At 41.5% G+C, this 12,243-nt stretch overlaps 1 protein-coding gene across 1 annotated transcript in view; it reads left to right on the top strand.

The window, feature by feature from the left end:
• Nucleotides 1-753: 753 nt before the first annotated feature.
• Nucleotides 754-12,243, top strand: part of tgfbi (transforming growth factor, beta-induced) — a 31,933-nt gene continuing 20,443 nt past the window's right edge. Inside the window, exons 1-2 of the mRNA XM_030395460.1 lie at nucleotides 754-869; nucleotides 1,332-1,430. Of these exons, the coding sequence (XP_030251320.1) occupies nucleotides 754-869; nucleotides 1,332-1,430 (215 nt within the window). The remainder of the gene's footprint in view (nucleotides 870-1,331; nucleotides 1,431-12,243) is intronic.

Raw genomic sequence — 12,243 nt, forward strand, 5'->3', positions numbered from 1 at the left:
GAGGAGGACACTGAAAAAACTGTTATCCATCATGGATCATCCTCTCCACCCTCTCCAACTCACACTGGTCAGACAGCGGAGCACCTTCTCCGAAAGGCTACTCCAGCTTCACTGTCATAACAACAGATACAGGAAATCTTCCCTGCCACAAGCCATCAGTTTATATAATAACTCTCTCATCTCTGCCTGACAGAGAGAACTCTGATCTCTCTACTGTTTTGTTGTATATATTATTATTGTTTATTGTTTATAGCATATTTTGCACTGTATATATTTTTTGCAGACCCACTGCTGCTGTGACAAAATAATTTCCCAGTCTGGGATCAATAAAGTAATTCAATTCTATTCTATTCTATTAGTATTATTATTATTATTATTATTAGTAGTAGTAGTAGTAGTAGTAGTAGTATAAATCATCCTTCAATTTGATTTATGAGGATTGAACAATGTTGACATGTTGGTTCACTGCACAGAGCTTTACATCAGACTGTATGGGGGCCACTTCAGGACAATTTAAGTCTCATCAGATTTAGCTAGAGCTCACAGGCTGTTTCTGCTTAAGATTTTCAGAAGTGAGCCAGGTCCTGTTGTCGATGTCTCCTCCCTCCTCCTCCCTCCTCCCTCCTCTCCTCCCCTCCTTCTCCCCCTCCTCTGCTTTATATATCGGTCCCGTCCTGGATTCAAGACGGCAGTTGAAGCAGAAGCAGAGGAAGAAAACTGATCATCAGCAGGAGGATTCAGACTCTTCGGTTAATGATGAATGTGTGTGTGCTGGTTCTGGGTCTGGCCCTGGTTCTGACCCTCTGTGTCGCCCGGTCTCCATATCAGGCGGTTCTGCAGCACAGCCGGATCCGAGGCCGTCAGCAGGGGTGAGTTTTCATCATCCGAACTGAGCCGAACCGGACCGAATCTGCAGCGGCTCAGACCGACTTTACTAAACTCTATATGCGTTTGTGATCTTTGAGGTTTTTGTTATAATCGTATGAACTTTTAATTCCCTGAAGATTCATGAACGTGTTTTTATTCATATTAATAAACACTTTATAGATCAATAATGAACAAAATCAGAATAATGTGATCAGATGTCGCACAGTAACAATATGGATCCGTGCTGACTGATGAACATGGTCCTGAGGTTAGGTCTAGTCCACCTTAGACCTCTCAGATGAGTGAGATCAAAGGTGGACTCAGTGTTTCTTTAACAAGAATATGAGAGTGTGATGTGATCAGATGGAAGTGAAGCTGCTGTGTAGATGATGATCACATCTTAGTTTTTTGTTTGTTTTTTTCAGTCTTGTGTCTGATCTCTTCTCTTCTCTTCTCTTCTGCAGACCCAATGTTTGTGCCATGCAGCAGCTGAAAGGCACTGATAAGAAATATTTCACCAACTGCAAACAGTGGTACCACCGCAAGATCTGCGGCAAACCCACGTGAGTCCGACGCCATCCCTCATACATCACTTTAAATGTTCCTTCTGTTGAAACCTCAGAGCTGAATGTTTTCCCTGTTCTGTCTGAGTTCGTTTCTGCATGTTGACTGCAGTCTGTGGTTTGACTTCAGTCCTGCTGGAATGTCCCTCTCCAGAGGTGTCCTCACCTCTTATGTAACCTCTGAGGAGCCTGGCAGAACCATCAGTGTCAGTTTTCCTGACCCAAACTCTGCTGCGAGGCTAAAGGTTCATTTAAAGGACACGTGCAACAGTTTGAGCTCTCTACTCCATTTGACCGGTTATATTTCTTTACTCTGCATCATGTTTGTTGATCGTGGCGCCCCCTGTGGACCAAATATGACGAAGGTCAAACAAAGTAGTTTCAGTGCCCTGCCTCCAGACGACCAGCAGCTTCTGTCCTCAGTTCATCCTCAGCACGCTCACAGTACATACAGATTTCATTTGATTACTAATACAACTTGGTGACAGGCTTTAAGAACCATTATAATAACTGTAATAAGTCAACTTCTCTCTGATGGTCTGTAGAAACTCATCGCAGTGTGTTAAACACATAATAAAAATTGAATTAAAAAAAAGTTGAATAGGAATAAAGGAATAAAAAGTGTTGAGCATTGGTGAGAGCAGCGATGAGCTTCAGTGACGAACACAAACTTTATTTAAAACAACAAACTGCACAGAGCAGCGTTACTGTGCTCTGCTGGTGTGTTCAAGTGCTGCATGAGAGGAACAAGGTCAGGACAGAGAACCACTCAAGAAACATCCCGACAGAAACATGCTGACAGCACCATCATCAGAATACTGTATGAAACATACAAACCACTGCTGTGTCGGAGCTTCATGTTTCTTTATGTTCAGTTTGAAATGTTATCATGTGATATCACTGTGACATCACCACGGTTCTGCTCTGGTTACACATCATGTTTGTCTGAAGACTAACAGCTGGAAAATGTCCCGACGTCTCGTCAAACGTGTCTGTTGGTTTCACTGTGACAGATGTTAAAACACAGTCCTGAACAGTGGTCTCTGGCTTAAATACTTCTCATCTCCTGTAGAGAAGACAGCCAACCACACTTTATGACAGGAAATGAGGTCATGTGTGGAAGTTTGTTTACCACGTCTGAACTTGGCCTGTTAGCATGCTAACATTAGCTCAGCAGCAGCAGAGCAGTAGAAAGTACCAACAGTAAAGATATGGTGTTAATAGTATTATTAACACCATATCTTTATATCTTTATATTACTTTAGTAAAGGTGACAGTCACACATATGAATAGTACTCAAGTAAAAGTCTCAAAGTATTTATCAAAGTATCAGTAAAAGTATCATCACAATCACTGATAATCAATTAATTAATTGAAGTGCTTTGTTGGCTCTGATGCAGCATGTAATCTGTAAAGTAACTGGTAACTAAAGTGATCACATAAATAAATGTGTATATTTGTAATGTAATGTAGTAGAGTGGAAGTAGTGGAAGTAGTGGAAGTAACGTAAGGAAGTACATAATGGAAATACTCCAGTAAAGTACTAGTACCTCAAAATGTTTCTTGAGTACACTAGTCGAGTACATCAAGATTGTACACTTTTGTAGTACACTGCTTAAGTAGATGTACTTATTTACATATCATCACTGAGATGAAATGGAGTATAAAGTAACAAAACATTTTAATAATTTAGTAAAACAAATACCTCAAAGTTGTACTTAAGAACAGTACTTGAGCAAATGTACTTAGTTACTTTTAATGACTGAGCACAAGTGCATCACAATTGTATTTAAGTACAGCATTTGAGTAAATGTACTTAGTTACACTCCATCAGTGATAAGAAGTAAACACAGCTGAGGATCACAGTTTAAATGCAGTCAGTGATCTAATGTTACCAAGTACATTTACTCAGATACTGCACTTGAGTACAGTTATGAAGTACTTGTACTTTACTTGTATATTTCCATTTTCTGCAGATTTATACTTCTACTCCTCTACATTTATTTGATAACTCATTTTATAGTTACTTCACAGATTACATCTTACATACATCACAAAAACAAAGTGAATACATCTACAGTTACTTTTACTTGTACTTTGTACTTAAGTACATTAAACATCAGATACTTTTAGTACTATTCATTTGGGTGACTTAAGTAATATTTTAGCACTGTATCTTTACTTTTACTCAAGTATGACTGTAGAGTACTTTGTGTTGCAGTGTTTTAATGTTTGTTACTGAAGTAAAGAAGAATCAGATGTTTCAGTGTGTGAGAAACAAAGAGGCTGCCGTCAGACTGGAAACACACACACACACACAAATTATTAATGAGGTTCTGGCAGCAGTGGACCAGCTGTGTCACAGATTTTACTCTGCATGAGCTGAACAGGATTAAAGCAGTGTGTGTGTGTGTGTCTGTGTGTCTGTGTGTGTGTGTCTGTGTGTGTCTGTGTGTCTGTAAAATGTTCCTGTTGTAAACATAATGAGGAGAGAGGAGAGAGGAGGTGTGAGGGAAAGTACAGTTACTCCACTTTTACTTGACTGAGGTATTTCTTGATATTTTACTGAAGTAGCTGAGAAACAGTGACTGACATCCATATTTTATCTCCTCTATCAAAAAAGTCACAGCTGCTTCCCTCCCTCACGGTCCAAACCAGACAAGAGCTGCTGCCACTTACTGTATGCACCCAGAGTCACCTGACCTCAGTATCCAATCAGAGAAGAGTTGTGTCAGAATGTCGATGAGTCTTCAGGATTCATGTTTAGTCTCTGAACCTGCTGATGTTAGCATCAGATGTCTGTCACCAGACTCCCTTAACAAATGTAGTGATTCTAAGTAGGGATGTCCCGATCAGGTTTTTTTTACCCCGATCCCGATCCGAGTCCTTTAATATTTAGTATCTGCCGATACCGAGTCCCGATCCGATACTTAGCCTTAACTAATATTTTCCTAGATATTACAGCTGCATTAAGAAAAAAAGTACCTGCAGGTACCAGGTTTTTTTATTTTGTTGAAACAAAGCATATACTTTCATATGGCTCTTTCTTATTCTGCATATGCTATTACAACATTGGCCTCCACCTTCCTTGTGTTAGCAGGTGAGTGTGTGACACTGCACTGTGACAGCAGACCCTCGTGTTCAGCAGCTGAAGTGTGTTCACGCTTGGTACCTCCATATCATCGTTGTTTTTTTCATATTCTTTACGTTGCCACATAAAATGACGTGGACACGTTGCTCGTCTATTTCAAATGCGTTCAGCATCTCCTCGAATGTCTGTTTTACATGCTCTGCTGTATGAGACCCACGGAACTAGTGCGCTACTGGCACGTTGTAACTCGAAAGTGGAGTAAATGTAATGCAGAAATGATAGGGCATATCGGGGGTTTAAAACTCCAGGTGACGAAGAAAACCCTGATCCTCTACCGCGGAGATGAGCTGGTTTTCCAGAGCGATTAATTTGATCACCTTCTATGTAATCTCGAGGATATTTCTCTTAACTTTTGAAAGTATCCGCGACTGTTTGCTGCTTCGGTGTCCTTGCCTGTACTCTCGAGTGAACACGTTGTATTCTTTGAGTGAAAGTAGTAGCTGCCCTTACAGACAATAAATACACATAAAATGCATACATTTAAAGCCATACATGTAGGCTACTTACACACTCATGACACATCCAATAAAAGATTCAAGCAAATAAAAAAAACAAAAAAAGAAACAGAACACCAAGTTATTGCACACTTCCTAGGACTCAGCGTACAGATCTATTTAAAATTTTGATGGAGGTGGGTATGAAATGGTATTTAAAATGGTTCAATTTGCATTTGGGGATTCTGTACCTTCTGCTAGAGGGCAAGAGCTTTTATTCTATTTGAAGGATGTGGGACGGGTCTGACAATACCCTACGCGTCTGCCTGAGTACAGACTGCTCATAGATGGACTGAAGGGAGAGCTTGTCAGTCTTCCCCATCACCTTCATAGCAGTCCGTACCAGGCGCTGCAATTTAGATTAAAACGAGTAAAAACTATACATAAATTTAAAAAACCGCAGCGGCACCAGCAGCAGCACCCAAGTCTGGGTTGCCAGCAGAGCAGCGCCACACCAGAAGAAGACACTAAACAGTAACAATATAGGCTACTTCTTTGTCCTCATGGAGAAAGTCCCCAGACTGCCTTAACAAATGTGTCAGTTTAGTGAGTTGTTGAGTTGGAGACACTTTATAATTATCTAATTATTTTAGTTTCCATGAAAACTGAGGTTTCCTGTGTGTGTCAGTGAATGACACAGTTGTGTCTGTGGCTCCTTCGATTAATTAAATTCAGCTTTTTTTAATGTTCACTGCTGTCTTGATGTGTTTCAGGCGAATGTCCATGTATTTTTGTGCGTCAGTGTTTGAGTGTGTGTGAAGTGAGTGTGTGGTTGTGGACTCTCAGTGAGGCCACAGGATGTTAAAACGTTTCAGTCTCACAAACAAATTATTTCATCAGGAAACTGAGAAAAGAGGAAGTTTCTGTGGAAGTGAAGCTGTGAGAGAACCTGAACACCCCGACACACACAAATCATTCAGCACACACACACACACACACACAATGTCAGTCTGTGGAAACACTCAGCTCTTCTCATCTCTGACAGGTTAATTAGATTTACACTCCTGTTTGAAGTTGCAGTCTCTATCCTCTGTTTGTGTCTCAGTGTCTGTGGAGGAGGATCAGCAGGTCAGAGGTCAGCAGAAGGAAGAATCATAACTCTCAAACTTGTCCTCCCCCTGTCCCTCCTCCCCCCGTCCAGCCTCCTCCCTGTCCGTCCTCCCACGTCTCTCCTGCCTCTGTTCGTCAGACTGTCCACAGCTCGGTCCTCCAGTCCTGCAGCTAAACTCTGTGACTAGACTAAGTTTTATTTGACTTCCAGCTGTCCTTTCTTACAGTAGCTAACATGCTAATATTAGCCTCACTCTTTACCACCACCGATGTGCTCTTGAGCAAAGCTGTTTTCCTGCTGCAGTGGTCTCTGTCTCTCTCTATCAGTACATTAAGTGTTAATTCAGATAGAGTTTGGTGGAAAGTAAAATGATAGTACTGGAGTACTGTACCTAAGTACAGGGAATTGATGGGTCCTTTTTGAGAAATCTTGCAAAGGTTTTACGAAAACCAGCAAAAGCTGTAACACTTTGCTGGTCGCTTGCGGTCACTTGGAATCAGCAAAAAGTATGAGTCATGGAGGAGGATTTGGAGCATTTCCTGCAGTCAAGAGAGGTCCAAAAAGAGGACAGTATGCATATGCAAAGAGACAAGGACGTAACAACACAGAGCCTGGGATAGTGAATAATATAGGGGGAAATGGAGTTAGCGTTAATGTTACGCTAGCTTAAACTAATGTCAGCGCTCATCGCTTCCCTGCTCTGACGTTAAGGTATACCAGTCTAACAATCATAAAGTTACATTTAGCGTACATCCAACGGTACCCATGAAGCTGTACAGAGTATTGCAGTTAGTTGGTAATGAATTCAACCAGGACCGCAAGGTCAGAGTACGCTTTGTGACGAAAGAGTCCCCTTGCATTTTGTAGTCTCTTCAGATGTCTCTCACTCATGAGAAAACCGTGTCTACTGCCAAGCACTGATTTAATGTCTTTATATTTGAGGCCAATCTCAAAATAAAACTCTAACCTCTCCCATGGGTGTGCTGTGCATGCTCCCTTTTTGTATTTTTAGGGCTGTGAGGTCCCTGTTGTTTTTCTAAGGATTTTTTTTTCTTCCGCCAAAATGGCGGCATTTTTCACTGCCTCAACATTCCCCAAAACTCACCAAACTTGGAATATAAGTTACACCTGGTGAAAAATTGTATAATCTATTGTCGTCCTGAATTTCCTTCACTAGTTGGCGCTGTTGTTAAAGAAAGTGCGTTTTGGCTCATAACTCCCATATACTTTGTCGCACATTCAAAAACCTTATATCCACATGTTCAGTGAATTGTGTTGAATCTCGTGGTACAGGCCACGCCCATTTTGCCCAAATGTCGAAAACATACTTTTTGAACTCCTCCAAGGCGATTTCACCGATTTGCACGAAACTTGGGACACAGCATCTGTGGACCCTCCTGACAAAAAGTTGTTAAAAGAATTTTGATAGTCCAAACAATACTCAAGTTATTAAATAACAACTTCCTGCAGATTTGGTTCAAAACAGGAAGTGTTGCATATCTCCACATTGGTGTGGTCTAATGACATGAAACTCAGTTACTACTTCCACATGAGCCCTGAGGCCCTGTGCAAAGCTTTAGGCGATGACCACAATGTGGCGCTCTTTAAATTGAAGTAATTTATATCTCCACAATGGTTCATCGGATTAACACGACACTTGGTACAATTATTGTCAGTGCCCTCCTGCGGACAGCTGACAAAGGGTTTACCGATCCGCCACTAGGTGGCGCTCTGGTGGCCGTTTAATTTAATATTTGGCACTGTGCCCACACCATAACACTTATGGAAATGGGAATCATAGAGGTGCTATAGAATGGCCCCTGTAACTCACACACCAAAAATGACCAGCAGGTGGCGCTATTTTTAATGCAAAAGCGTTTTTGGCCCATAAATCCCACATAATATGTAGCACATTGTTGAACGTTATATCTACGTGTTCCCTTAGTTGAGCTGAATTGTGTGGTGTGGGCCACGCCCATTTTCTCTGTAACTTTCCATTCGCAAAATCAGGATAAATGAAAAATGTACTTTTTCGAACTCCTCCTAGGCAATTTGACCGATTTGCACCAGACTTTGCATGTAGCATCTGTACACCCTCCTGACAAAAAGTTATCAGAAGAATTTAAATGCCCAAAATATAAAACAACAATTTCTTGCACATTGGCCCTCGTTTATCAATCTTGCGTGAAAACGGGTGCAGATCTGAGCGCAGAATTGGTCTTACGACAGGACACACGTGTGATTTATGAAACATTCATATCTGACCAATCCCAGTAGGGGTGGGTAAAAACATCGATTCATCAATGCATTGCAATATATTTTTTGCCAATTCAATATCGATTCATAAAATCCTCTGAATCGATTTAGGCAAGGAGCGCCCCCCGACCACCTGCTGTCCCTCGCCGGACGCCTCTCGGTCCCCGCCTCCAGCAGCTGGAAGCACCTCGCCCGCGACCTCGCTCGAGGGTCGGAGGGTGATGTGCCGCGGAAACACTGCGGAGGCGGGTAGCCGATGTCTGACGCACCGCTCTTTCGGAGACTGTAAACTCCCAGCGCAGCCGGTCTCACAATGGCTGCTGCACCGTGCACCCGCGGGTTGCACTCTCCTCCGGAGAGAGAGGGGGGTTCAGTGTCAATGTGTTACCCCCTCGCGTCTAGCCGTGGGGGCGGAGGGACCGCGGTTATGTCTATGTTTTTGTCAGACAAAAGTGTACCATGCAGTCCCAGAAACAATGGCACTTTCTCAGCTGAACTATGGTTGCACTATTTTATAACTAAACACATCGAGTACCTTTGTTTACAATTCGAACTAGAACTTCCTAGAGGAAAGATTTATAATTTAAGATTACTTTTTTAATTAAAAAATTATCAACAGGTACTCTAATGAATTATTTGTTTATTACTACTTATTACTGAATCGATACGAAGCATTTAAATCAATATTGAATCAAATCGATATTGAATCAAATTGCAACCTAAAGAAATCGAAATCGAAATCGAAATCGAATCGAATCGTGAGGTTCTTAACAATACCCAGCCCTATATCCCAGCGTATGAAGGATCGGGTCTTGATAAATGCGGCGGCTGAATTTGATCATCATTAACATGTTACGCCCTTAAATATTCCTGGTTCGGAGGCCTCGCCCACTGAGGTCAAACATGGAGAGAAGAAACACTGGCAAGAAGATAAACTTTTCAGAGATGGAGATTGGCATCCTGGCAGCGCCAGCACATCAAAGGCACTCCGTTCACTATTGCAATGTTGTGCAAAACTGAACAGGCCAAAATAATATCGCACACTTTCTCTGGGGTATACAGCAGCGTTCCCCCTGCTGGTCCGAGACGGAGCCACCTGCCCTTTAGCAACCCGAAGCAGCTCCACTGTGACCCATGTGTGGTCCGTTCCTGCTCTGTAGCAGGGTTTGCCAGCGGGGTTATTAGGTATTCCGTTAATTAGTTGTCATATTTTATTTAAAAAAAAAAGTGGTATCAGTAAAAACGTGGACTTTTTTAAAATTATTTTTTTAATTTTGTTTTATCCATTTTAAGAATCTGTTTTGATCTGTTCCAAATATGTGACTGCTTATGCTTAATGACAGCTGAGGTATGTTTAATAATTATTTTCAGACTCAGCCAGATTTTGCTGTGCTGCACCACAAATCCACAGACTCAGATTTGCGTACACGAGCTCAGACCTGACATGAGATCTGATCGTAGCTTCCGCTCACGTCCAAATTGATAAATGCCGAAGCTTAAGTGGAAATGGTTGTAAGCACAGTTTTCTGCCGTACATTCGTTTGATAAATGAGGACCAATGTGTTGAAAACAGACAATCTTGCATATCTTTACAAAATACTGTGCGATTATCACATAAATGTTCATAATTGTGTGGTATGGCCTAATGATTGTCTGTGTAAAATTTGGTGCAAATCAGCTAATAGGTGGCGCTCTGGTCGCAGTCTAATTATTGTGAATGGAAAGTAAATGGGAAAATCTTCAAATCCTCTTCAAAACTCATCGACTTTCAACCTCTTCTTGCACCTTATAGTTTGAGCTGCAGACACCATTCCATCTTTAAATGAGTCAGAAGACCTTGAACTATTAGGCACGTATTTGGCTTTTTGAAATCTTTTACGGTTTTGAAATGATCACAGTTTTAGTTTTAAGGATTTTAGGCTGTCTTCTGATTTTATAATGGGTGTGTATTCGTGAGCTAGAGTGCGTGACATCATCACTAGGGTGGAAAGCAGCTAGAAATCTGGAGAAAAAATTCTCTTCAGCTTGATTTGGATCCCACATCTTACTTCACATGGACAATATATGTATAGAAATGTAGTAAATCTTGTTGGCTTTCAGCTGATGGTCTTATTTCAGATGTAGGACTTACACTTTTGGCTGTAGGAGCCCCAGAGCGACAATCACTCCAGCAACTCCCCCATAAGCCGCAATGTTAATTTTGAGCCTAAATTTCTGGGGGAGAGCAGGCGGTACCTGTTTTGTCTCGCGCTCTGCCGTTTAATTTTTCACTCTACAGAAATAAAAAAAGACATCACAGAGTTCAGCAATGTCTCCTGTTACTCATTACTCACTTTACTCACTCATTACTAGCACAATATTGGCTATAACCATTACATTTTCTTCAAAAATTGCAGGAGTTTGGGAGGTGTTTTCCCATTCATTCTTATGGAGACATTTTCAATTTTGGTTCTGCTACTGCTCCAGCATATGTGCAGCTACAGAAACTGTTCACCTTTTAAAGCTCTTTCAGCCCTCTTACATTGATTCTTATGGAGACATTTTCAATTTTGGTTCTGCTACTGCTCCAGCATATGTGCAGCTACAGAAACTGTTCACCTTTCAAAGCTCTTTCAGCCCTCTTACTTTTCAGTTTTTCTGCCTTTTCAGCTTTTGAAATATTCATCTTTCTTTCTCTTCAGCTTTCATCATGCAGCAGGTGACATCTCACACCCCATTAGTTAATCAGTTATCCTCTGACCTCGCTGGATTCTCTGGATTTTTTTCAAGATCTCCCAAGAGAACCAGTGTGCTTGATAGAGTGGTGGCACAAAGACTCCCAAGAGCAAGCACAGTAAGATGGAACTTCCATATCTGTGCCGCGAACACTGTGTTTGAGCACAAAGGTGACATCATCCAGTGTTTTGAAACCATCAGGGGAGTTTGAGCCTACCACTGTGTGGGTAGCTGGAGGGTTTGTGAGGCTACTGGAGGATGATACTTTCAGCTTCTTCCTGAAACTATTTCATTGCATCATGCCTCGTGTGGACATTCTCTTCAGCCAGCTCCAGAAGCGGACCATCGACTCATTCTTTGTCCGGGGAATCATACAGCAGTTCACTCAGTTTTTCTGACTTAGCGTACATTATTTCATACCGGCAGTAGCATGCAACCGACAGCAGCATGCCCCGACACGCGCGGCCTGCGAGGGCCTGTTCATTGCTGCTTGCAGCTTTAACTAAGCAGTATTAATATACAACTAATACCAACAAAAATAAAATGTATAATCAAAATATATCCATGTTGATGGACAATTTGCTCTCAAATTTGAAAGGTTTTTGTGTCGCGTTTCCATGAAAACACATGGGGTCTGACTAATAACTATTTTCTAGTCCCAGATGAGTGAAGTCTGAGCTGATGTTAATGTTTTATCGCGGTCTCGGAATTTCCCGAACTAAATCAATACTGCACAGATAAACAGAAAATGCTTATTTTTATCGCCCAAGTTATAACAAAGATGTTGTTTTTTTTTCTTTTATATTTTTTATAAAACGTTTTCAACACAGTCACAATAGTGTCTCTCACACCAAAGGGAAAATAAATAATAGCCGGGCGTTTATTTGTTTCAATCACTTAACAGACCAGGCGTTTATTTGGGACCAGGCGGCAATTTGGGACAGGCGTTTAATTCCTTCCTCTTAAAAATCCAGGTAAATAAAATGTCACAAACTTCGCCAGCTTCTCTGTGAATTCTCTGGCATCCTTCTGGGCAATAGTTGTCTTCTGCAAGTGAAGTTGTTGCGGCAGTGGAAACGGTTTAGCCAATCAGCACTCGCAGCAAACTCCTCATCTCTGCTGTCACTCACGGTGGCGTACATTTGT

This window comes from Sparus aurata, chromosome 18, assembly GCF_900880675.1.
Source record: "Sparus aurata chromosome 18, fSpaAur1.1, whole genome shotgun sequence".
Classification (NCBI taxonomy): domain Eukaryota; kingdom Metazoa; phylum Chordata; class Actinopteri; order Spariformes; family Sparidae; genus Sparus; species Sparus aurata.